Source organism: Chaetodon auriga, chromosome 18 (genome assembly GCF_051107435.1).
Source record: "Chaetodon auriga isolate fChaAug3 chromosome 18, fChaAug3.hap1, whole genome shotgun sequence".
In the NCBI taxonomy this organism is placed as follows: Eukaryota; Metazoa; Chordata; class Actinopteri; order Chaetodontiformes; family Chaetodontidae; genus Chaetodon; species Chaetodon auriga.
In genome coordinates this window covers 14,601,021-14,628,059 of record NC_135091.1, presented here as the reverse complement: position 1 = coordinate 14,628,059, position 27,039 = coordinate 14,601,021, and the positions used below count along the sequence as shown (strand labels likewise).

The 27,039-nt window shown below is 44.6% G+C and overlaps 2 protein-coding genes across 7 annotated transcripts in view; both read left to right on the top strand.

The window, feature by feature from the left end:
- Positions 1–1,123: 1,123 nt before the first annotated feature.
- On the top strand, positions 1,124–9,012 carry LOC143336798 (uncharacterized). 4 transcript variants are annotated; one of them, XM_076757147.1, is made up of 7 exons: positions 1,124–1,363; positions 5,067–5,255; positions 5,746–5,875; positions 6,902–7,003; positions 7,544–7,572; positions 7,812–7,838; positions 8,092–9,012. In XM_076757147.1, exons 1-7 carry the CDS (start codon positions 1,204–1,206, stop codon positions 8,358–8,360), a joined length of 906 nt encoding a protein of 301 aa, XP_076613262.1. In that variant the 5' UTR covers positions 1,124–1,203; the 3' UTR covers positions 8,361–9,012. The 4 variants fall into 4 exon arrangements, with proteins under 4 accessions (XP_076613262.1, XP_076613261.1, XP_076613260.1 ...); XM_076757146.1 differs by having other exon boundaries at positions 1,125–1,363; positions 7,541–7,572; XM_076757145.1 differs by lacking the exon at positions 1,124–1,363 and adding an exon at positions 2,114–4,243.
- A 2,163-nt stretch (positions 9,013–11,175) lies between these two features.
- Positions 11,176–27,039, top strand: part of evlb (Enah/Vasp-like b) — a 41,695-nt gene continuing 25,831 nt past the window's right edge. For 2 of the 3 annotated variants that reach the window (XM_076755722.1, XM_076755721.1), the window contains exon 1: positions 21,603–22,217. In XM_076755722.1, coding sequence (XP_076611837.1) covers positions 22,123–22,217 — 95 coding nt within the window. In that variant the 5' untranslated portion in view covers positions 21,603–22,122. Of the gene's footprint in view, positions 11,609–21,602; positions 22,218–27,039 lie in introns of those variants that run through there. The other variant, XM_076755723.1, reaches the window with a different exon arrangement.

Here is a 27,039-nt window from a genome sequence, read left to right as displayed (position 1 = left end):
GTGGTAATCAACAAGACATACCTAGAAACACATACAGTGTAAAGGGATGGCCAGTGTCTCTCTGTTTCACATATACATTTACATGTAGGTAAAGACACACAGGAATGCAAGCAGACATAACAGGAAGTACTATTTTATGAGAAGACAAAAGAAATGTGGAGAGAAGAATGAAGAACATGAGAGACGAGAGGAACAGAAAGGTAAAACTCTGCTTCTGTTTTTATCAAAGTAAACACACAGCTTTTCCCATTTACATTTGATCGCTGGCTGTGTTCAACAATGCTCTGCCATCTGTCATGTGAATTTATGATTTTGTGAAACATCAGGAAAAGAAATGCAGTGCTAAGCCGTTTTGTAACATTCAGGGGAATGCAGGACTTCCACAATATGCGGCCAGAAAGCTTCGACAGATCAGCAAAGAGAAGCATCTGCTGGAGAAAGAATCAATCCAGCGAATGCGAAATAGACAGAAAGCCAGCTTACGCTGGGGGAGACCCCGACACAATCGCCTAACTGGCTTTTCATCTGCTCCTGTTGTCTTTCTCTGTTGGTCTAATTACCACGTCCGGCTTATTGTCCTCTTGATGACTGTAATTAATCAAGTTCTGCTCCCTAATCTCTGAATCTCATCATCCTTACAGTACACCAGGGCTGGCCACACCGGATGGTAGCCTGATGTAAGCTCTTTTTGGGAGTGTAATTGTGTGCTTGTCTGCAACTTTGCATGCAACAGCAAATTGCATGGTCCCACCCTGCTGTGTTTTCTTTGTGTGTGTGTGTTTTCTCAGCACACAGGTCAGTAATTGTTACTCATTGGCTCCTCTGAGAAGCAGTAGCTATATGTGTGCAGATTGGAGTTGTGCAACTCTCTTTCAGGGAGTTATTTTGGGGCCTTTAATGTGACGATGGTTCCCCGGTGTGAGGCCTCCCTGACCCCTTCTCTTACACACACACTCTCCTATCCATAGTCTTGCCCTCCCCTGAGCTTCAGATGGCTTACCAGGTCCTTAATCTGTCCTCTGAGTGACATCACCCTCTCCCTGCACCCTCAACTCCTCACGGGACAGAGAGGGAGGAAGGAGGAGGGGGAAGGCGAGAGGTGGTGGCCACGGGTGGTTTAGGGAAGGTGAATTAGCCCAGCAGTGAAGCGTAGGAGACTTAGTAGGAGCACCCAGGATCAGCCTGACACACTCTGTCGGGGGCATGGCAGCGGGCATATTGGAGGGGGACGCACACATGGAGGAGCTGTTGGACCAGGGTCTGGGGATGGAGGAGACGGCCCAAGACCTGCTGAGGAGGCCTTCGCTGAAGGAGAGCTACCACAGTGACTCACTGCTGGCACCCGACACTGACTTCATGACAGGTAGAGAGCTGAGCCAGTTTAAGTGAAGAGGGGTCCTCTCACCCAAATATAGTTTCTCATTTACTCCTTGTAGCAGATGGAGAGATTTTGGTTTTATTTGCTTGCTCCACACCACTACAGTGAACGCAAACACATATTTTGTTTAGTTTTTATTGCGGTGCTCAAAACATTGAATAAATATGTTTAAAATGTGCAAATAAAACCCAAATGAACTGCTAGATACAGGCAAAAATTGACTCTTTAATATGTTTTTTATGAATGAAGCACATCTTTATTTCTTGAAATATATCACAAACTGGGTGTGCATTGCATGTGTGGTTTGCGCAGGTTTGCAGGTTTGATAAAAAAAAAGAACAGATGAAGTAATAAAATAGCTACACACTCACAGGCTGAAAAAAGACATTAATCTGGATAAGATTAAGACTAAAGTGATGGCCTGTGTTTTATTTTGTGTGCTGTGATTTCTAACTATTCAAACTGCTCTACGAGTGTGTCACAAAGGAATTTGTATGATTCATTTTCATTATCACGTTTATCACGTTTCATTTTGGATTATGAAAGACGTCTTTAAACCTGGAGCCAGAACAGAAATCGTTCTGTATGCAGAGAAGATATATTTCAGCATTTTTGGCCTCACAGAGTTCTCATCAGGGCAGAAATAGCAGAAATAGATTGACTACACTTTGCACTCTGCACAACTTTAAAGCTAAATTTCTTCTTTTCCTGCATACCTGTGTGATGTATCACACACACACAGTCAAATTGTGAGTGCTGGAATGTGCCTTGGGTGTGGAGAGTTAGGGAAATGCCCTTTCCCCTCGGGGATATTACTATCAGTAGACTAATATGTGAAGGATTGCTTCTGCACATGAGGCCTGATGTGTCAGCATGCAGGGTGCTGATATGAGCAGACAGATGCTGTTCCTTCATTCAGGAAACGCCATCTGTGAGCAGAGATTAAAACACTCCACTGCCTCTCTGTGCCTTAATGTATTTTCATTTTGTGAAGATGCATAATAGGTACATGAATTTTAAAACCGTTAGTGCTATCCTGGCTGTGTGCACGTGTGTGTTGAAGTCTGTGTGTGTGTGTGAGTCAGAGGCACAGAGATAGACTTAATGCATGTGTTTATATGTGTGTTTACATTTGCATGAAAGGCATCTGGGGAGCATGCCTGTTCTTTGTATAGTTGAGTTAGTGCAGAGATTGAGCTTTGGGCTGCTAATTCCCTTTTACAGCACTGGGATTATGTGCTATTCTAATCCCAATCCCATATGGGGCTGTGGAGGTGGCACGAGGATGATGTCACGGTCGGGACAAGAGGAGAAATAGAAAATTACAGGCCGACACAGAGTCACAACTCGCCATGAGAGACAGATTACTGGTGGTGGCTGCACGCTTGAACAGCTACACTGAGTCTTCCCCCACAGCTGATCGTCACTGTCAGGAGGAAAAAAGTCAGATCTGAAAAGACTTACATCTTCCCAAGAACTGAGAAGAAATCCATTTAACATCAGAAAACACGCATTTAAGAAAATCTGTAAAGGCTTTGAGGCTTCATGCATATGAACACTAACCTACATCCCTGTCACATGAACTCAAGCATCATTCTGACTGGATTTAAAGAGGATATCATTGAACTATTAATGATATAAAGGTACAGAAGATAAGTTAAAAAAAAGAAATTCATATGATTGAACTGTCAATCATATGTGAAGCTAGTGAAGCAGCAAAAACTTGGCTTTTCAATTAACATGATCCATCGCTTTTAGCTACGTCGACCATTAATTCAAGTTAAATATTTCAGCCCTTTGTCTGTTTTCAACTGTTTTAACTGTTGAGATGTTTGAACTATTTCTGAAATGTATCTATTCATTTTCAGCTATTTCAACTTTGGTTGCCAACTAGTTTGTGATCCCTTTTGTTCACAGTCAGTGTTATCGGAAAAGGAAAACTGCTGGGAAGTAATGGCTCATTACGTAACTGCATTTCACAGCTGATTCATGTTTCAGTGTGGCGTTCACTCTGCAGCTACAGTAGGAGACGCATGGGTTTTCATTTCGCCTCTTCCTCTCCCTCCCTTCGACTCGCAGTGACCCGCGCTGTGACCCCAGTAACCGTGCGGATGTACGTAAGATGTTTACTGCAGCACGACACAAGAACAGGCCACATTTCAGGTTTATGTCTGCTGTTTCCTCTCTGTATCTCCATCTCTCATAATGACATGGGGCTTATGTGTGGAGGCGGGGTCAAAGAGGCTCAGTCTGAGGGATTATCATTGTACACTGCACACCCACACACACATGCAAGTACACACACACACACACACACACGTACAGACAATTTAGGCTGAATTGGACGACTGCTGAGTTTTTAAGCATTATCAACCCCACCCCCACCTTTGTACAAGCACATACCCTGAGCAAAAGGGCTTTAAGCACTGTCATACACATCACCGCGTCCCAGAGCGTATCAGGCGACCACCAAGGAAATGTGAGAGGATCAAAACATCAGTAACCTCATCGCCTGCTGCAGATGCTGTAATACTGCTCCGATGCTGTAAACAGAGGCGGACCAAACAGAGGAGAGGCTGCTCTGAGTGTGTGTGTGTGTGTGTGTGTGAGAGAGTCTGCATGTGTGTGTTTGTGTGACCTAAGTTGAGCAAAGGAGATGAGATCTTAGTGGACGCAAGCCAGTGGATCAAAATCAGATGGAGGGAGAGCCGGCCTATCTGACTGGAGCCAGAGGGGGAAAGAGGAGCGAGAGAGTGTGCTCGCGAGAGGAGAGGAAGAGGAGGAAGACGACGGGCGTGGTGGAGGAGGGCCCCGCTGGCCAGCAGAGGCACCCTGACTGCTCTTCAGCGTCCAGTGTCTCCCACGGTATCACCTCCGAACTGTTGTTAGTGATGATTGCCAGCAGCAAAAGGAAAAATCAAGCAGAAGTTGACCGAAAGAGAAGTCATAGTGTGTCGGTGACAGCTGAGCGTGCTTTGGATGTGTACTCAGAAACCTTTGTTTACATGCTGCTGTGTGATGACAGTGGATGATCTGCTGAGTCCAGCTGTGCTGTGACCTCATTAGCTTGATTTTTGCTCGATGTATAGAAGGCACAAGAAGGGAATGTTGAAGAGCTTATTCCTCTCTCTGAGTACATTTATGTCGAGGTAGCATTTCATTATTCTGAGAATAATTCTGGGGCTCAAGAAGTATTTTTCTCATTTCTTATTTCTTTCTTTCTTCTCTTCACTGGCCCCTTTTTTTTTTTTTTTTAACATTGAGGCTGTTTTTAGTGAGTGGACAGTTGAAAAGCACTTTCTTACTTTGTGTCTGGAGGATTGTTTTCTTTCATAGTCAAGCTTTCCCCTCACCAAACGGCCTTATGCTCTCAGTATGAGTCAGCTGCATTTTCATTTCTTTCTTGGCATCTTTCTCTCCCTCTGTGTGTGTGTGTGTGGTTATGCATGTCACCCTCAGTTAACAAGGTCTGTCTGACTGCTGCTCTGTGAGTTTGCTCTTTCTTTTGCTCTGAGAAATCTGCATATTAAACATATTCAGACGTGATTTGGAGGCTAGCAAAGATTCCCCTGCTTATTTTAATGGACTAGCACTATCTTTAAGAATGTCATCAGTTATGTAATGTCTATCTATCTATCTATCTATCTATCTATCTATCTATCTATCTATCTATCTATCTATCCCTCAGATGACCGCAGCTCGGCAGCCAGTGGACTGGACGTGGCCGACCGGCTGACTTATCTTGAGCAGAGGATGCAGATGCAGGAAGATGAAATCCAGCTGCTGAAAATGGCTCTGGCCGACGTCCTCAAGAGGCTCAACATCTCTGAGGAACACCAAGCTGCAGCTGGTGGCAGGAGACCATCAGGTGCCAAAGGTGAGCACAGATCTGTGTGTGTATTATTGCCGCTACCCACATGTCTATTTGTGGATTTAAGGAATGCCAGTGCTGTTCATTGTGGCTGACTGAGAACAATAATATTTTAACAGTTTTCACTGCATGTTGGCACACATGCATGACCAATACATAATACATAACATGAAAAAAGAGGTGATTTGTTGCATACTCACCTTACATCTTAATACAGCACAACTGTCTGATGTCTAAGTTTGATAGATGTATCTTTTTAAAGTGTTAACCATTGATTTTATTAATTAATCATTTGATCAAAAAATTCCAGACGAAAAGTAAAAATACTCATGATCATATAAGACAAAGAAAATCCTCACATGTCCCTTTCATTTTCATCAAGGGCCTTTATTTGTGCAGACAGCACACAAAGCAGTCACTACAACCACCACTAACAGGAAATCCATAAGTTCATACGTAACCCCGTGTGTGTGTGTGTGCGTGTGTGTCCCTGCAGCCAGGCCAGTGTCTCTCGCTCTGCCCTCCAGACCGCCCATGGTGACCTCCAGCTCTGCCTCCCTGAAGAAGAGCTCCACGCTGCCCTCCAGCGCCACAGCTAGGAACTACAGCCCAACACCTCCCCGCAGGTAAGACACTTCTATCAGGATGAGTCACATGATCTCCTGAGACAGATATAGATGCAATAAAAAAAATGTTTTATAATGTTTTAGATATTTTTGTCATCAGCATTTCTACAGTAAAACAAAACGGTTTATTTTTTTTTACACTGAGCAGCCTGTATTGAAACTCGAGCCTTAGATCTCCAGCCTCGCTTCTCATTGTCTAATGTGCAAAAGCAATCAGCAGGCAGTCTCCATTATCCAAGAAACACCGCGCATGGATGCTCAACAATTATTCCATCGCTCGCTTTTATTTCAAAGCAATAAAGCAGCAAACCGTTCTCTGCAGATGTCTTCCTCTCAATTACCTTTCAAATGATACCACCATTAGATAGCATCAGTCAGAGAGAATGATGGTTTCCTCTGCGGTACCTTAATGTGCTACCTCTCTATCTGGGTAATTGCACAGAGAGAAGTAAATCTCCACTCACTTAAGGCTGTCCATTCAGTGTTAGGATGAAGTGAGAAGCATCATCATCATCATCACCATAGTCATCATTAGCAGTCGTGCTTCATTTCCCTCTACTCTGATCTCACCTTATCCTCTGTCTTCTTCCTCTCTCACTCATATTGATTTCTTCTTCTTTTGCTTTTTCTCTCTCTTGCCTCCGGTTGCTTCATCGCTTTAATTCATTGACTTTTGCATGTAATTATCACATAGATTTCAAGTAAAACATATTCAGCAACCCACTCATTGTTACAATTTGCAGTCAAGCCTTGTTCAAAACCACAGCGCTTTATTTTAAAGTCTAATATTTTCAAGAATTCCAAGGAAATATGTTGAAACAGAAGACATTCACATTTTGCCATGTGAAGTGTTGCACCTGTAAAAATGCTAAATCATCTCAAACTTCTAAAGTCATCATTCAGCAGGTTTTATTTTCTGTCTTGTGTTAAGCCAGTTGAATTTTTAAATATAAGCCTTGAAGCAAAAGAGGCATAAAAACAAAACAGCCCTGACCTCACAGGACTTGTTTTTTTTTCCCCTTTCAGTGGTGTGAAGAGCCCACTAGGCAGCGTGAAGGACAGTCCATGTAAGACTGCTAAAGCACGACCCACCTCTGCAGCCTCCACCTGTAGGAAACCTCCAGAGAGGTAAGAAGCTGTTGCTCTGTTTCTAAACCTCCATGCAAAAGACAAAAGAACGCCTTTTCTGTGTTACCGTCTATCATACAGCCAAAAAGGATTCTGAAAATGCATTTCCACACTGCATCTTAAAACTCTTCTCTTTTCTCTTGCTGTTACTCTCTAATATCAGCTTTATTTTCCACACACTTCTTGGAAGCCAGTGTACATTTCATACATTTCCTTTGATTTTGGGGTGACCCAGTTATTCCTGGCCCATCAAGTTGGAATCGAATCTCTCAAATAAAATCAAGGTTATTTCCAAACCCAACATCCTGTTTTTTGTGACCTCAAACCACAGCACCGAGTTGACACGGGATGTTTGAGCGTTTAGTCAGACTGAAACTGGTGTGACAAACTGATGTGCTCATTCTCACAAAACCTTCAGATTCACTGATTCTGTCTCTCTGCATCACAGCATCTCTTTGCTCTGTGTCTCTCTCTGAAATGTGCCCTCTTCCGTCTCTGTATCAAATTCTCTCTCTTTCCTCTTTCTCTTTGTAACAGCAGCAAGTCCAAGGAGGCTGCAGTGAGTGTAGGTAAGTGAGCTCGCTCCTTGCTTCCCTGCAGTTGTTTTTCTCCAGGCGGCATTCAGCCTCGTAACAGGAATGTGAAACAGCTGCTGACAAAGCCTCTACAAAAAAAAAAAAAAAGACAAGGGATTATACAAAAGACTGACATGACAGTGCCGTTGATTGCTACATGTAAATAAATCAGACATCTGTGTGTGTGTGTGTGTGTGTGTGTGTGTGTGTGTGTGTGTGTTATTTTGGTGCAGGGACAAGGCGTGTGACACACTGCAAAGGTAGGATTCATCCCTAACAACATCACAGGAAATATCTTACACCCGTACATTCAAAGTTGAGAGCCTTGTGTTTGAGTTGTTATTTTATGCCCACCCTTCATTTTTCACATCTCACCATGACTTGTGTGCCTTCCCTCTCTCCCCTAACCCTGATCCCTTTAACTATACCCGCCTCCAACCCCTGTTCTGACCCTTCCTGCTCCCCTCTGTCTCTTCACTCACCCTCCTCACCTCACTTCACCACTTCACTTAGTGACTATGCAGATCTATCTGAGCCCCCTCGCAAGAAAGACTGGGTCTTCTGAGACCGCCAAATCTGTGGCGACGGTGCCTGCCAACAGCGGGCCAGCGGCCACACCACAGGGGAAGGGGGGCAGCAAACCGCAGGCGAGGAAAACAACCCCGTCCTTCACCTTAAACCTGCAGAAAACCACCACGAACCAGAACACTGCAGCGCAGGACACATCCACCTACAAGAGCCCCATCAAATCGCCCAGCCAGTACTTCCAGATTTGTTACTGAGATAGATTTACTACCAGTGTGTCTCTGCCATCGAGTGAACCAAACCAAACCAGCCACTTGAACAGAAACTCCACAAAGAAAGACTTTCCTTCAAAGAAAAAAACAACAAGAAATTGGTTTTAAAATGGGAGTGAGTGCAGCTCTTAAACTGCAGGGGTGACATGATTTTCCTCTGCAGGTCCTCCTGACTTGGGTCCAGTCATGCATGTACAACATGAGCACTTGGAGAGAAACATTTGGAGTTTTACAGCAATGTTTTACGCCACGATTATTCATTTCAAAGACAGTGTGAAAGTTTTAATGAATTTTTAGCCTCATCACAGTGTTGTCATAGATCCATTTCTCTCACACTAGTACCTGCATATTCTTTCATTGAATGCCTGTGTTTGCTGTAAACGTTCTCTCTGTCACTCTATATGTCAAGTTTTGAGTTTGTAAGTAAGGACGTGTGTCCGTACTGAGCACTGGCTGTGTGGTGGATAAGGGAAACTGTTTGATGTCAGTGAGCCTGTCTCATGCTTGTGTGCTGTGATGTTTGTAGTTTAGACATTAATGTTCCGCTGTGAGCACAACTAATACACAGGATGTACCAGGATCAGTGAAAAAGGCTCATTCTAGTTCAGGACAAACAATAAAAAACTATGATCACTAATGGGATGGCTTTTTCCTGCATTATCTGCCATTAAGTGTGTGAATGTGAGTGTATGTGCAGGGTGGAAAATCATGTGCCATGACCTTTTCTGTCAGATAAACAGTCAGATAAAGACTTGTGGAAAATGCTGGAGCTGTGCCTGGTATAACATTTTCCACTCCCACTGTGAGAAAAATTCCACAAGAGGAACTTTTTAGAATTTGATTCAGTCCAATAAAGCTTGAGTCAAAAGCTGACTCTGTTAAGGCGCATAAAAACTGCTCTGGCAGCACATCTTTCCTGTAGCAGGTTCCAATGATCTACATATTTTCAGACTGGACTGATAAAATGTGTGACAGTAAGTGAAAAAACATAAATCCTGATAATGAAGAAACTCTTTTAACATTACGTGGAAATATCACAACAGTGATATCCATCACTTGTGTGAGGCATGAGAAAGTGGGCAAGTGCCAAGTGTCCACAGCCTTAGCGCCCTCCTGTGGAGAGAAAGGACCCAAACACGGCGATGCAGAGAGAAAGGTGACATCATGTGGGTTTTAAAGCTGCACCCGTGAATTCAGATCAAATGAATAAAATCAGCATTCCTTTAAAACAGGGGCTCAACTTTTTCCTGACCTGAGAGTGGATCCTCACCACTCAGTGAACCAGTTTAGTGCACTTTAGGAGGACCTCTACTGGTGAGAAGGCAACACTGCACCAGGCTTGTTTTGAATGTTGAGATGTAGAAGAATGAGCCTGCATTATCACAAACTGGTGCGATATTTAACAGCTGTATCTATGATTCAAAAGAAAAGCAAAGCATACAACAAAATATGTTCTACTATACTAAATCTCTTGTTGGCAGTGGTTCTGTCTTATGTCAGCTTTTAACAAAACAGATAATGCAAAGCAAACAAAACAGTTGGCATGTAGTTTAGTCTGAATCCCAGTATGATGTAACCCACAGGAAGTGGTCTGCAGGTGAACTTTGTAGGCTGTTTTAAATGTGATGGGGTGCATTTTATAGCACATGTAGTACATAACTAATACCTTGATACAAATGCCCTGAAATTACAACCTGAGCAGCTGCCACCTCCTTACTTCAAGTCTTGCAAATATCAATGAAGAGTGCCGAGAAAACCTGAATTCTGAAAACACAGTGACAGAGCGGGGAGGCTAAAGAGAGAGAGTACAGTCCAGTGGAGACATTGCAGACTGAGTAAGGAGCCAATAGACTTGTCTGACTGCCAAGGAGCAGACAACACAGTCTAAACTCAGGCCCTCCATGGACATTTAACCGAGCCTGTCTGTTCTCCATGTGAGGAAACAGCTGGCTGCTGCAGACAGAGACAGATGTTAGCTGGTCAATCATGGCTGCTTACAGGTGTGTGTGTGTGTGTGTGTGTGTGTGTGTGTGTGTGTGTGTGTGTGTGTGTGTGTGAGCCACATACATTCTGTCTGTCTGTTTATATTGCAGACAGTATCTTACAGTACAGCTGCACGGAGTAAAGCTTAAGTCATCAGTAAGAGAGTTAAAAAGGGAATATCAGAGAAGAAGAAATAGGATGTGATGACATGGAAGATAAAATAGCTGTGATGACTTTAAAGTGAGTGAATTACCATATTATGGAACATTATGGAAATGTTACATTGACTGGAAGTAGTTCATCTGAAATAGCATGAAATATCTGTTTTATTCAATTCATTTTTTCCAGATATCAGATCCAGAAATAACTCACACACACACACACACACACACACACACACACACACACACACACACCATACAATAAGATAATACAATTTCTACAAGGTCTTAAAGGCTTAAAGTATTTGTGGTAATCGTGGTATTTTTTTTTTATCCAATCACTAATATTCTTCCGTAACTGTTGTTTTACTGTGAAATACAACAGTGTGTGTGTGTGTGTGTGTGTGTGTGTGTGTGTGTGTGTGTGTGTGTGTGCTGTTTTTCTCTACATTTTTTTTATAATAAAGTTTGACAGAACTTTAATGTCAGTGTTTCTTCTTCATACCTGCCTGTACGGTAGCTGGATCACCACTCTGAGGGCGCTACCGTGCAGCAAAAGCACATGAATATTTCAGTGGTGCTCTCTCTCTCTCTCTCTCTCTCTCTCTCTCTCTCTCTCTCTCTCTCTCTCTCTCTCGCTCGCTCGCTCGCTCTCCATCCAGCCTCCCAGTGGTTGAAGGGGGGAAAAGATGGCACCACAGCAGCCGCTGTCAGCCACTCCGCCCGGCTCCTCGTCCTGCGGACAGCGGCGTGCCGCCCTCTAGGATGGCCTCGACCGACCCACCAGCCGCCTGACAAGACACCGGAGAACAATTCTTCCTTTTTAAGAGACAGACCTGAAAACTGTGGGCATCCGTGTAGCATTTTCCACACCCTGTCGCCTTTTCCCACCCTCACATCTGCACATCCAGCCGGCTGCAGGGTTCGCTGGCAGGATCGCTGTTTTTTATTAAAACATCCGGAGCTGCTGGATCTGGATTTTTTTTTTTTTTATTTTTTTTTTTAACTAAAACTCAACTCAAGGACAAAGCACTGAGCAGGCAGAAAACATTATTCATCTCATTCAAACGGGCAGGAGAGGAAGATGAGGTAAGCAGAAGCATGCGCTGCTCTTTTGCTGCACAATAAAGCAGACTGCTGTTATTCAACTGCGCATTCTCATGGGATATTAAAGGATATGCAAAGATAAGCCTAGACATCTCATGGTCGGGCTTTCTGTGCGTTTCAGCGACACACTTTTCATCCAAAGGCCTGTGACGTGCATGTCACCGCAGCACAAAAGGTGTATCAGAGGAGCACGCGCTGTTATTGACCGGCAGGTCACCTGTTGGCCGACAGAATATGGACCTTTAAGAGGAGGAGTGGCTGGTCTGAGAGCAGCACATGAAGATTCCCGCATGCATATGTACAGAGCGACAGGGCTTTGATGAAACAGCTAGCATCTCTGACTCCAGCTCGCTCTGTGATGTGTCACGTGGAGATTGTCTGCGGAGAAAAAGAGGTGTTGTCATGGAGACCAGACTACACGTGCAGAATTGTTCTAAGCGTTTTGATGTTTCATTGCGACACATAGCTGATCACTGGCTTTACGATGGAAGCACATGTTTCGTTCTCTCAGGCATACCTATGTGTGTGCACGCACATAGCTGAGACCCACATGCGCATGCACGCGCACACACCTTCTCTGCTGGGAACCAATCAGCTGAAAGTATTCAGTATACAGCATCCAGACACAGCTGTGTCAGGGATGCAAGCACTGGTTTTAGTGGCTGGCTGTAAGAGCCTATCAGGTGATCTGTTACTGGTGGACCCAGCCGTGCAGCCAATCAGCTGCAAGCCTGCTGCTACATAGATGTGGGTGGGGTGCCAGCACTTGGCACAGGTTCATCATGAACAGGAGGAAGCATGAGCTCACACTAAGTGCTGCTGGCATTCAGATCTGTATGTGTGTGTCCCAAGGTCAGAGTGTGATTTTGACCACCGGGGTGCCGTAGGTCAGTGTCTCTTCACAAGCTCCATGTCAACCTCTCGCTGCTTTTCTTGCATTGATGGTGCCAAACCCACTCTTATTAGACTTTACATGTGCTTTTGAGTGAGACTCTTTATCCTCATGGATGTTAACACTGTCGCCTGCTGTATGGCAGATGGTAAATCAGACAAATCCCGAAATAACTTGACCAAGTGGTCATAAGTAACACTCTACTGCAGCTCTCATCACTGTCTAGAGATTACATGACTTATTAAGGACCACACCTGACTACATTAATGCCATGTCTTACTTTATAGTGCACACTAATTGTACTGTATGCAGTACATGTATGCTGCGGAGTGTTTGATGTAAACTCGTCTGACAGGCTGTCAGCTGATACCTTTGTTATTTTAGGTCTGGTGGCCACTTAAAAACTGTAACTTCAGATGAGTGATTCTGTGCTTTACAGAGGTGCTCTGTAGGTGGCAACACAGACTGTGACTCACCACAACAAGCCAGCGCTTCACAAAGTTATTTGCTGGCCAGCTGGGTGCCTGTGAGCACGCCTCAGTATCGACTCTGTTGACTGTGAGTGTGACAGTGTTTGTTCGGTTCAACAGTTTGAGCTGGTTGTGTGTGTGTTTCTTTGCTGTCCTACTATAGGTTGCATGTTAGTGGGACACAAACAGCTGTTTTGTGCTGTGATCTAATGAGCATTGATCACAGTGCTGTGAGTTCAAACATACATGAGTCAAGGTCAGATATACAGCAGTGACTAGGTGGACTGCAGAAAATGAACTGTTCTGAAGAGTTTTTAAAGGTCAAAGTTCATCGCTTGGGTTTAGATTTAATATCAGCAAAGGTTAGAAATTCTATGACATCGTATGCAGACTACTCTGCAAAGCCAGAGTGTTGTGTATGAGAAATGTGTTTAAACAGATTAGCAGCCGTATTTCATATGTCATCTTCAATAAACTTACAGTCATAAAATCAATCAAAGTTCATGCTCGATAGATCTGGATCTCTAACCCTCTTTAGGCTTTTCCTTTTTCAATTACTGAGGCAGTCAAAAGCTTGCAACCAACACAGCTACACTCTCTGTTTCTCATTTGTCAAGATTAGACATTCAGCATTAGTTTCAATTATCTCCAGCTGTGGAGAGACTGAAGGTGCTGTTGGTCCCTGGGGAAAAATCCTGGGCCAGTAAAGCTGGGGTTTGTTATTCTAGTCTGGGATTTGGGCTGAAGGACTGATCCCTGGTTCGATGGAGCCTGAATGTCTGATTCTTCTTCCAGAAGCTGATCATTTCATCTTTCCAGTTTCCTTCTCCACCCTCCCTCTCTTCCACTTATTGATTAATAGGTTGCAATTTGTAAGGCAGCCAGCCCCTGTTCCATGTTAATCTACTGGTCTGACACGACAGCATTAACTGTTGGGCATGTGATGCACTCCTTTGTTACTTTATGTGCTTCATACGCTGGGGAGTTCTTGACTGCTGATACTGAATTACAGACCGTAGTGGACTACACAGACCTGATAGTTCTGCAGACTTGTCGTGAGTGCAGAGATCTAAAGTTAGCTGATTACCAGATCATCATCATCATCACCGTCAGCATTGACTACTTGTTGAATGTCATGAAATTTTGTTCATTCATGGTCTTCAAAAGTTGAGTTCTAATGACTTTGGCAAGTCTATGGGTTTTCCTGTTGCGCCACCATGAGGTTGACATTTGAAATTTGTGAAATTTAAGTTGTTGGGTGGATTGCCTGTAAATGAGAACTTTTATTCTAGAACCATCAAAATTTTTATTTGTCCAATACTTTATGACCAAATACTAGCATGGCTATAGACTTTAATCATTCAAGTCATTTATCAACATTTTGGAGTCTTGAACTGCTGTTAGACAGACAAGCAATTTGAAGACCCCAAGACCTCAACTATTTGCCACTTTGGCAGTGGCCCCTTGATTAAGATATACTAAGATATAGCCTCGTGGTACCTGTTAACTACATGCTATGTGGCATATTTAACTAAACGTCTGCGTATGTGCTTGTGACCGACCCCTCTCATGAAGTTTGACAGCAGGATTGATGTGTGGTCGTGCCTGTGGCCCGAGCCTGCCCGCGGTGGCCTCCCACCATCACCACCACCTCCATTTGCGTAGATTGGAGTGCTTCGTCGTGCTCTGAAAGTGAAATGTGGGTGCTATCGATCTAGCATCATCGCTGCTGCCTGATGTGTATTGACAGGAGCAGTCGGTGGTATGTGTGACCCATATGAATACCAGCATTAATAGTAACTGTGTGCTGAATTCATGCAGGACAAGGGCGAACACATAGAGGTGAACTCAGTTTAACTCTGGATGCTCATTCATGCTAACAGGCAGGCTAATGCAAGTGTGAAAGTGAATGATTGTTATTGCACTGTAGCTGTGCTGCAAGAGGAAAAGAAGCCGCAGAGACGTTGCAAAGAGGAGGGGATAACTTTGACATTTCCATAATACACCTGCACTGTAAACCAATATCGCGTGCATCTGGCGGCTGACCTGAGATAAATCAAAATGTCTTGGTTTATGGTATTGCCTGTAATCTTCTACTATAGAGAAAGACTAGCAATGCAGGTCAGATTTCTGTCTCAGTGCATTGTTCTCAGTGCACAGCTGTGTGCTTTGAAGTTGCACAGGTGTGTGCTCTTGATTACACCCTCCTTGCAAAGTTATAACCTTGAAGTTGAGGTGTTTTTCTTATATTTTGTTCCAGGGATGTTGGAAATTCTGACTAATTTTTAACCGCAGGCTATCGAGGATGCAGTCATCTCATGTTCCCTCACCATAGTAAACACTGCATTGCCTTTTTAAATGTTGATGATCCTAAAAATAGGTCTAGCATCAGTTTTCAGTGTTACAAGGCTTCGTACCCATTAAAACACCATCTGGCGAATAGTTAAAGCTGCTATGATGAGTATTTTCATATGAACAGTGCATCATGTAACCATGTCCATTTGAAAGAGGTCACTCATGGTGAACCCACAGATTATCATCACCCAGTTCCCCTCAACTTTATGGAGGGTTTTAGCATTTTTGTTGCTGTCATTGTTTTGGTTAAAACACCTGCAACTTCACTGCTTTGCACCTCACTCATCACCATCCACACACAACAGGCAGATGTTTCAGTGAAACAGCTCGCTGTACACCACCTGTCCAGGCGGTAGGTTTTGTAGTATATGAACACAGGGATCAGTCTTTCCACTAAATAGCTAACAAATAACTGATGCTTTTATTGGCTGTCATCAATTTCAGGCTCATTTTGCACTTGCCAGCTCCATTGTAAGCCAACCTTTACGAAAAATAATTTAGTGTTTAGTGTCTCTGCCTGCATGGGGCAGCTTCCAGTGACTTGTGTATATTTATATATTGTAGAAGCACTAGCTTATAGATTGTACCATGATGCCTGTGCACGGCGCCGCAGCCACATCACATCTGTGAGTAATGACAGCCACGTTTATCATTATGCAGTGCGACACACACAACACAAAATGGAGAAAGATGTTGCACACTATGATGCATCCAGTGTCAGGTGCAAGGTCACGTGTCCTGTCTCTGTTGTGAATGTGTGTAATAACACAGTGCATTCTGGGTGACAACAGTGTGGTTTATGAGTCATAATTATGCACACTGAAGCATCACTGAAGCTGATCTCCACAGACGTGTGTGTGTGTGTGTGTGTGTGTGTGTGTGTGTGTGTGTTAGAGAGAGAGAGGTAATCAAATCTTTGTGAATGAGAGGGAAATCACTCCCTGCTCCTTTTCCCCGCTCTGTCTCCCTTCCCCCTCTGCATCTCCTCCGCCAGCTCCCATTGGTGTGTGGCATAATTAAAACGATCAGCTCATGTGAGTCAGACAGTGTGTGCATGTGTGTGTATTTGTTTGCATGTGAAATCCAATCCCCGGGCTTGAGAGGATGAGCTAGTGTGAGCTCACTGAGAAGACAGGAAACGTCAGAGACGTTTAACCTCCTCTCTGTCATACCTCTCACACTCATTTAATCCCTTTTCTTTCTCTGCCTCGCTTTACCTTGTGTAGCGTGACTGTACAGGTGGACTGTAGGCGTTTGTGGGGATGAAGGGGAAGGGAAGTCAGATTGGATTATACAGAACAACATGTGACTGGAGAGCCTGAAAAGCATACAGCGCAATCTGTATGTCTTTGGACAGTGACACATTTTGTTGTTATTTTGACTCCAGCACAAAGTGCCTGTGCTCAGCTTCAATTTGAGGATGATAAAATATATATTGGCTGAACTGTGGAGGTATTATAGCCCCTTTCATTGCCGTTTTGTCCCCCAGTGTTAAGGAGCCAGTTTGAGTGAAACAGTGTTAAATCAGTCAAGTGTTTGATGCTCTGCTTAGTGACAGAAGAGAGAGATACAGACCCCTTCGGACCAAAGTATAAAGTCAGTGCAGCATTTGATACGACTGACCATCATATCTTAATCAATCGTATTGAGCAGTTGGTTAGTCTTTCTAAAAGGGAGAAAGTTTTTGTCAGCCTTGGAGATCATGTGTCCGAGAAACATGACATCTGCTTTGGGGTTGCAGGGAGCTGCTTTGGTCTGTTACTGTTCTCACTATACATGCTGCCACTCGGCGACATTATCAAACAGCACAATGTGTGTTTCCATTGTTAGATGACACAAACCGACCAAATGATGCTGCAGCTACAGACTCCATTAGTAAGTGTCTTTGGGCAATAAATGATGGATGAGCAATGATGTCTTGAAGTTAATTGAGGACAAAACTGAAATTGGCCTACTTGGCCCTGAAACAACAAGAGAAATACTGTTCAATAATCTGGGGAAATTAACTCCCTGGATTAAAACTGAGGTTACAACTCTAAAGATTATCGTCATCGTCGTTATCGTCGTATCATGTGGAGTGTATTAGGGTGTAAATCATAGAGAGACATGCTACTATATCAACAAGAAACTTTGTGGAATATGCTGCCATTATAGAGCAGATGCTCTCCTGCAGAGTTTTACGCTGTCTGTCACAGAGCTGACATCACAGAGAGTCACATGATGGGATGCAACCAAGACAATTGTGCATCTTGACAATATCTCTTTGTTTTTATGAAAACAGCAATCCAACATTGATGGACACTTCAGACAGCAGGGTTTGAACGTCTCTCTCTAGCTTTTTTCATTCTTTATTCAACTCTATCTGTCGCTTTTGGTGTCTCCAAACAACTCCAATGCTATGTCTTCTAGAAGGTCCCCCTATATAAGTGACTGTACTATACGTATTCTGCTTCAGGAAAAGCCCTCAGGAAAAACTATTCGTTCATTCTGCTGTCTTAAGACTTTGTGATTGTGAATTTTGCATCAGCTGGAAAGTCAAATATGACCAGTTTGTACACACCGCCTGTCACTCATGTTATTTACCAAACAGCTTCCAGCGAATCACGTGTTTGAGCCTGAGGACCAAGAGCTGTAGAGAGCCTGTAGTTCCACACACGTTTCCCCAGCTTGGTGTCACTCTTCCCTACTGTTTCTCATCTGCAGCATCATTTTTCTGGCCATCTCACCCATTTTCACCCCGAAGCTCCATCACATCCTCCTTTCCTGTCCTCTCCTTCCTGCCTCACACGCAGTCCGTCATGCTGTGTGTCAGACAGAAGGCCGTCCCTCCTGCTGTATGCTAATAGCCACGTTGTTACAGTAGCAGTTGGCCGCTCTCACTCTCTCTCACACACACACACACGAACGCACACAGTCAAATACACGGACACACACTGTAGAAATGGAGGTGTGTAGCTTTGAGGATTAGAATACAATCTGGTGCTGGGGTCTAACCTGTTAGAGAGAGAGGGATGGGGGATGGGCGTCCTTTCACCCTTCCTATTCTGCCTCTCCACTTTTGCTCTCTCCTCTATGTTCTTGCCTTCCCCCTGACTCTCTCTCTCCATGCACTATTTAACTCTCTCTATCTTTCTGTCCATCTGTCTGCTCCCCTGTCCCCTTCCCTCGCTTCACCTTCTTTTAATACTCCAACTGCCCTCCCTCATCCCTTTACTGTAAAATCATTCCTGCTCTCTTCCCCATCTGCGACCTCTGATCTGTCAGTCTTTTTATTTTGTTTTTCCCTCTCGTGCTCAGTGTTGCTCCGTGTGTTTTCTGCTCGCGATGACAGTTGCTCCACTGCTCGGATAAGAGACCAAGAATCTACACTCTGGTAAACAAGCCCTGCTCTTCTTGAGCAGAAAAAGGCAGAGGAGGATGAACGACGACTTGTTGCTGTTCAGTCCGTGATCAGTCTTTCGCTGCTTTTTCATGGAAAGAAACGTTTCATGCCATTGCTTTAATGTAAATGCAGCCCAGTGTGCTGCTTCAGTCTGTTTCACAGTCAGTGTGGGATGCTGCCCATGGCGTGCTGAAGTTTAATTTGGAAAGAATGTCGTTATTGATTTAACTGTCCCGTGTTCAATGTGTGTGGACACACACTGGCCACCGTGGAAGCTTATGAAGCTCAGAAATCAAGCTGAAACCCCACAACACACTCACACATGGCAAAATACATCCACCTTAATGAATGATTCAGTCTCATATGAAAAACTGCTTCCAGTGGCAGTGGGCGAAAAAATCAATTTGTTTACCTTTTAGTTTTTCTCAGGATATCTCAGTAATGATTGCTGGTATGATGTACAAGACAGACAAAGACTAATAGGACTTGTTTTAAGAAATAGATGCACATGCCTCAAATTTTCATAAAGTAAAAGGTCTCAAGAGGACACTAAATGGGTTAATGCTGAGATCAGATTACACAATAACAGTGCAATAATGGCTCCAACCTGCTGGGGGTCGGGGATAGCAATTAGCATACAGTTGCTCTTGTTGTTGTATAGTGTTGCAGTACAGTACAGCACTTGAGACGGCTCGTAATGTCCAAATAAAGTAACTGTTATATCAGAAAACGGTGATCTTCTGTGTCCTGTCCATTTGTGAACATGGTTAATAGGAATTATGTTGAATTTCATTTCAGTGAAGCTCTGTACTGTCACCCTCAGGTCAGGAGCATTACACCAAATTACTCACACTTGTGGGTGCGACATGAATGCTCCATGCGTGCTGCACACCAGCACAGTCATCCTCTTTCTCTTTCTGCTGGATTTTTTTTGGCCAGGTCAGAGCAAGATGCTGGTCCCCATGAGAATTCTCAATAAAAAGAGGCGACCCTGACTGTTGTTGTGATGTTGCTGTTGAGCTGTTGTGTTCAACTGGCTCCTGAGCCAGCAAAAACCCTCAAAAACAAAGAAATCTCTCAGAACTCTGCAGGAACTTTCCTTAAATTCATTGTTCAAGTTACATATTTAAAGCGCCACTCCACCTGTTTTACACATGAAGCTCAGTTTACTCGTCATGGGGTGTTTCACAGGCTGTGGCTTAGGAGGAGCTTCCTGAAGTGTAAGAAAACAACCTTGACAATGTCAGCTTGGTTTTCTCGGTTCATCTTGAAGACTAAACATTTTAACAGGAAGTCTGTGTTACAAACTGTGGCACTGAGTTTGAAAGGCATGGGTGTTTACCAGGCAGGGGAAGTCTAATGAAAGATGCTAGTGAGTTGAATCATAGGAAATGCAGCATCTGTGCAGCATTTGTGGATCTCGGCCTATTAAAAGTCAGCGTATGGGGGCTTTGACCTGTCTCTTGCGAGCCTCCCAACTTCCTGGAAGTGCAGCACTTAATCACTGGAGTACCACTTTAAATCTGTGCTTGATTTATTTATTTATTTTTTGTTGAGCTGTAATGACGTCTCATTTCTGTGAGGAGGTTACATGACGCAACTCATTGCAAGCACACATTAGCATCTCACTTGAAGTAAATATGTTTTCCTCCAGGGTTTGGCAAATATGTGAACCAACATCACACAAAAAAAGGACAAGAAAGACATTTTATTGGTCTGCGGCCAAACACCATTGACAACAGGCAAGTAAACTGTAACTAAATTGCTGCCAAATTGCAATGTCCACTGCCGTCCACGCCGATTACAGAGCAAACCATGTCATCCAACAGTTCTATAGCCGGTGCAATCAATGAAATTGCCTGCTGGCAAAACACAGCAGGACAGATGTGGGTGATGTGAGCGGGGTGAGCTGTACTAGAAAGAGACCATTCCAGGGATGTCAGAGGATGTACAGTAAATATGGGAGGGATTTATAGTTTACTGGCAGACCTGCTGTGATGTAGAAACCGCCCAGAAGATTAGTGCTACAGCCACCCAACGTTTACTGTATGTAATTCATAATCTACATGCATCTGGATGGACAGAAATCTGGTTGCTTATTGTTTGTTTTATTGATGTAGACAAGAGGATGATTCATTGTTTCATTTAGTTCAGTTTTATCATGCATGTTAATCTTCATCTTCATGGTCATGCTGCTAGCTGTGTGTGGTTTTACGCTCACTGTGCAAAACCAATTGAGCCACGATGTTACCAAATTCCAACAGAGGGTGTAGCTTTTTCTATCTGCACCTGTCCCTTTCTGTCAATGAACAGGATCCACCGATCCAGTGTATGTATATGTCTCTGTGTGTGTGTGTGTGTGTGTGTTTGTGTATGTGAGTGTGTATGATGGTGTTGCATCCAAAGCTCCACCCAAGCCTGGCCTGCCACCTCAAATCATATGCAAGAAAAGATGGGAGCCATCAGATGAATTAAAATCTGATGCTCCTCCTCCTCGCCTCCCTTCCCTCTCTCTGTGTGGGCTTACGCATCCTCGCCTCGGCCAATCTGGCAGCCGTGTGGGGAGGAGAGGGTGGGGGTGGCAGTGGGAAGGAGGAGAAGGAGGGGCAGGACCAGCAGCCTCCGGGGCTGGCCGCCCATCGCTCTTGTCACAGCTGGGAGGGGAGGATGGGAGGGATGGAGGGACAAGGAGGGACGGGGGTGGGGGGGGTGGGGGGCGGAGGTAATCCAATGAGACACAGAGAGGAGAGGCAGTGGGAGGGCAACGCCTCACAGCACCGGGAATCTCTCTCTATCTCCATCTCTCTCTCTCTCTCTCTCTCTCCCCCCTCCTCTGTCTGTGAAGCGTAAAAACCAAAGGACTCTCATCTCCCATTCAGTCTCCCCTGTATGTGGCTGAGGGCTGCTCTCATGGTTTTAAGCCTCTCTTTCCCCCACTGTTCAATATTCTCCTTCCTTTTTTCCTCATTTCCCCAGCTAAAGGATGAATTTATGACCACACACCAGGATTATTTTTGCCACTCCGGTGTCTTTAGGATCTTCAGCATCTTTTACTGGAGTCATCTTTGTTCTTGTGCTCACAGCTGCTGAGTGTACAGTGGCTGCTAGTGGGGAAATAGGTTAGTGTGCCTGTTCAGTGACGGGCAGCAGAGGTGATTGAATGTTCTGTGCACTGTGGAGACGAAGAGGAGGGGGATGCCGTCCTGGTTGTAGTGCCCTGTAGCCCTGCGACCACTCAGGGAGAAGGTGACTTGGGATGCTGCTGCTGAACTCCGACCTCTAGCGAAAGTGTCAGCGACGAAATTCAGGACAGACAAAGGAAAAAGCAACGTTTCTCTCCCACTTTTTTGCAGTCGCCAAACAGGACTGACCTGTGTGTCTGCTGTGTGTGGACACCATGGACATCAACCTTCAGTCGCACCGATTTTACTTCCCCCAGATCTACTGTGCTGAACCGGGGGCACAGCCACAGCTCGCTGAGTTCAAAGTCAGGTAGGCTTCCAAGGGTGGACCCATCAATAGATCAGGGATCCATCACTGACTCCTGAACGGTGGAGACACCCAGGTCTGACGTCACCATTTGCTTTTGTCAGTATCAGTCGCCTTTTAGATCCACCCAAAATCTAGCTAGAGCATCAGGATTGTCTTTTACAACAGATCCCCAGCTGCTGCTGCTGCACATGAAGCATTTCTGTGTATGATGAGTGCTGCTGCGAGTGGCTGGTTGCCCTTGCAGGGGGATGGGGCTGCATGCTAATGTGTTAGCTAGCTGTGCAGAAAAGTGTTAGGCTCCTGGGAGAAGCAGAGGGCATTGATGGCCTGTGGATGAGCTTGCCAAGTTTGGATTGAGGGGGTGACAGTGCAGCAGTTGTGTTATGTTTGCCATCCAGGGCCCTGTGGCCGCTGTAGCCCTCTTGTTGGCTGCCTCTGGGCCTCTTTTGTTCTCTGTGTTTACGCCTCTCTTTTTCTTTTTCTGCTACTCATCCTCTCTGGTCAACGCTCAAAGTGCTCTGGGTGGCTTGTTGCATCCACAGCCGACGCCTGCCGTCATGGTTGCAGAGCGCTCGAAGACGCATGCTCAGATAAGCAACAGCTTCCCTGCTCTTTGTCTTGTTGGGATCTAATTTTGCTGGAGCTGTTGCATTCAGGCATGCAAGGAGTCAGACCTGATGCTGTGTGACATCCACATGTGAAAAATATTTGTCTTTTCACACCAATGAACAGCACATTCACAATTATTTTTTAGCTTCTTTTTAGCAATCTGTTCTGATCACCGTCCGTTCACCCCTGTGTTCACGTTTTGAGATGTCCTTGTAATCTTGTGTGCGATACGTTTGACGATTCCTCCTCTAACAGCTCTGATTAGTGCAGCTTTAAGGGACTCAGCCGGAGTTTTGCCCCACTAAGCAGCTTTCAGTTAGGCCAGTGCTCCAGGCTGGGGCAGCTTTATGGGGCTACAGCGTGTCACTATCGCGGCCTGGCCGAGCTCCCTGATGGCTCCATGGGAGTCTGAGGGCATTCACATCTGAGGAGAAAGAGAGGGAAACAAGGAAAGAGAGGGGGAGAGGGAGAAGGAAAGACGTGAAGCAAAGGACCCGGGTGGGAATCGAACCTCTGCCCTTGTGCATGTGGTGTGTGCTGTGCCAGGTGAGCTACTGGGGAGCCCATTACCTGCGGTTTTAAACCTTGCTTAGTATTTCACTTTATGGCCAGAAGGGTAATTTGAAAGTGTTTTAAGCCCAATAAGCAATTAAACACTTCCGATCCACAGCGGTCTCACCACAGTGACCTTCTGTAAAATATCCACATCAGCAAACATCAGGAAATGTCAGCAGATATCAGCGTTTGATGTGTCAGTGTAGACTGCAGCCTAAATAAAAAAACAAACTACAGTCTCGCACATTTGTGCCTGTGCCTCACACCTCTCCTCTTCTTCACTGGAGGAGGGAGTCGTCGCGGACGCACACCAACAAACACTTGCACACACACAAACCCTATGTGCATTTGCAGACATTAAAGAGAGTTAAAGTGTGATGTGTTTTCACAAAACCAATTCAGGCCCTTAAGCGATATTAATGTTTCACAAATCAGATTTTCTGCAATGAATACTGCCTAAGAAAAGCAGAGTGAGAGTGAAGTTTTACTGAAAATACGTAGTAAATAAATACATTTCTGTGCAGATTAATCACTCATCCAGTCATATTTTCCCTCGCTGTTGCGGTTAGTTCAGCACACTGTAAATGGACGCAGCTACACAGCAGTGTCAACCACCCTGTTATTAGCAAGGTGAGCTCATTAGAGCTGATGGAGAGGGAAGAAGAAGAAGAGATTGGAGATAGAGAAATGTGAAATCAAGAGAGAGAGAGAGAGGAAAAGAGAGAGGCAGGGGAGGGAAACGAGATGAGAGGAGGAGAAAATAAGAGAGCAGGAGAGAGGGGGGATGGTGAGAAAAGCAAAGCTAAGCAAAAGGAAGAGAGAGTGGATTGTAAATGTGAGAGGGAAACAGTCAGATGGAGGGGGTGGAATCAGAGGAGGAAGGAGTGACTGCAGAGAAAAAAAAAGAAAATATGTGTGATGATGGTTTTTGGTGGGGTTTTGGTGTGGCACACGCCATGGAAAAACCTTTGCAAGGGATGCTGGGATATTTGCACCAGCCCGGGCTCCATGGTGACTGAAGTAGTCTAAGCCACAGTATAGCCAGATAACCATGACAACCAGTGCTGGCCGATCCATGCGAGTGCACAGACATGTACGATACATGTATGCACAGAAACACACGCGCACACACACACACATACAGAGAGAGACCTTCTGTTTCAGTGCCTTCTCAGGCTCCGAGCAGAAATCCAACCTTCATGTGCTGTGTGTGTTTGTGTCCATGTTTTCTTTATTCTGAAGGTCCGGTGCAGTGATCTTTATTCAGAAAAGTTTCTAAAGCAGTTCATGAACATTCCAGCATGAGCTGCTTTTCAGTGAGCAAAGCGGCCTTTGTTGTTGGCCTCATGTCTTATTTACGGTGACAAAAACAACTATAAAAAAGCCGTGAAATATTTAAAATGCTACAGATTTTCTTTCTATGCCAAACAGAAAGGGATAAATGAGTGTTACCAGAGTACCAAAATACATATCTCCCGTTGTTTTAAGTGCATTTTAACCACAGCGCTGAAGCTAGCTTTTCACCTTTAGCTCCTCCGTTCAGGTGTGATATCCACACAGGGATACGCATTTGGACCTTTAACCATGACTACGATCTTTACTCAACCTTACCCAAGTCGTCCTTTTTTCAGCTTAACCAAGTAGCTTTCATCAGCATATTTTAACAATAGCAGTGGAGGATTAGAAAACGTTTTTGTAAGGGCCATACATTATAACGGTTTTAGAATATATTGACGAAGAATGCTGCACTGGCAGTAGCGGGTTCAGATAATGAAAAGCTCATCTAGTCTGACTCCAATTCCATTATATATGATTATTCTGGGCAGCTGTGGCTCAGAACAGTGGTCCATTTATCAGGAGGTCGGGTTCGACCCCTGGCCTCAGCAGTCTAAATGTCGAAGTATCCTTGGGCACAACACTGAATCCCAAATCGCTCCCAGTGCTGTGCCATCGATATGTGTGCGAAAGCTTAAAGCTTGTAATGAGCAGGTGGCCTAGTCAACAGACCTCAGACTAGAAAAGTGCTATATAAATACAGTCCATTTAAAATGACCTACAGGTTTCTTTTCGTTTGGAGTTCTTGTAGGGCGTCACATTCCCACAACACCACAGTGTTCCAGCTCTCTGTCCATTCACTTACCTCAACAAACCCTGAGTTAAACAGCAGGTAGATAAGATTCTTTTTGCATTACTTCCACAAGATGCTGAGAGGTCGGTTGCTTATTTCTGAACATTTAGCCGTCTGCTATCACTCAGTTACACAAGCTGATTCTCCCCTTCAGCTCACTCACTTCTTATTCACCTTGAAAGCCTTTGACTTAAATCCAAGAGCTGCTGTAATGCATGTTATTGCTTGAGGATTATGTCTTGCCCTGACGGAAGGGGCTTTCTCTTTTTCAGGATTCCCAGAGGAGACCGAACGTCGGTATTACTCCCTCAGTTCACCGCACACGCATGTCAAACATAAGGAAGGACTTCTGGAAATTTGTGAAACATTCTGGGTCATTGAATCCGCTGACCGATGATTTGTGGCACAAATAGAACCACGTTTAAGCCACATGTACGCTGGCATGCTTCAAAAGAGGACGAGTCGGCAAATTACAGACGTCTGTGAGCGTGTTTTACGCAGACTCTCAGGTCCGACTGTATTGTGAAATGGAGAGCACTTAACCTAATCGCCTTCAGCAAACACTCAACTGTAAAATAGATCACATGTAAACATGTCTGCACTGTGCGTGCGTGTGTTTGTGCATAAGTGTGTGTGTTTGTGTGTGAGGCTCTGCAGTAAGTAGCAGCAGTTAAATGGCATCACGGGGGAGAGACAGCACAGCCTCAGGGCATCTCCACAGCTTCCTTTTCTCTTTCCCTTCGCTCTCTCCGTCCGCCTTCTGTGCTTCCAGGTCTCAGGCAGCGTTTCTTATAGACAATCTGAGCGTTAATGCTCAAGCCATGCTCTCACCTACAGTCTTCTCTCTGCTGGGAAATTTTTTCCCCTCTGCCAAATGGAGACGCATGCATTTTTTAAAGCCACCCCCGCTCTCTGCTGAGCTCCCGATCTTCTGTATCTCTCTGCCTCCTTAGATTTATCTTTCTGTCTCTGTCTTAATTTCTCCCGTCCTCTTGGTCTCGCTTCGCTTTATCTCTGCCTCGTTTTCCCCTTGAATTCTTTCTTATTTTAGCTTTCTCCTCCTCTCAGCATGGGGTCTAAGTGACACTGCCCAACAATTTGGCTTGTTGGCTCATGCCTGGGTTGATTGGGAGAATGATTGACCTCCATACATGCATGCACACACTCACCCGTGGATGCACACAAAGTTTGCAGTTTCTAATATGTTTACAGTAGCACATAGCTTCAGGAAGGCCCGAGGCACCAGACTCTGTATTAAACATTCCAGCAAATGCTCATTAAGCTGAAATCAGGATTCCCACGAACATCAAACTAGACAGGAATGTCTGGCTGCTTGCTGGACTTGAAGCCCCACATGAAACAGAAATGAAACGTCCTTTGAAGGAATACTTTGACTTTTTAGGATATAGGCTTATTCGCTTTCTTGCAGAGGGTCAGATGAGAAAATCGATATCACTCTTGTAGATTTCTATTAAATATAAAACTGGAGCCAGGCGACAGTTAGCTTAGCTTAGCATAAAGACTGAAAAC

Excerpts from the sequence above, each read along its gene's own strand:
- LOC143336798 (XM_076757144.1), top strand. The coding sequence starts at position 4,075 with ATGGAGGGAGAGCCGGCCTATCTGACTGGAGCCAGAGGGGGAAAGAGG. Across the intron at positions 4,244-5,066 it reads AGCGTCCAGTGTCTCCCACG|ATGACCGCAGCTCGGCAGCC; the intron begins GTATCACCTCCG and ends TCTATCCCTCAG. Across the intron at positions 5,876-6,901 it reads AGCCCAACACCTCCCCGCAG|TGGTGTGAAGAGCCCACTAG; the intron begins GTAAGACACTTC and ends TTCCCCTTTCAG.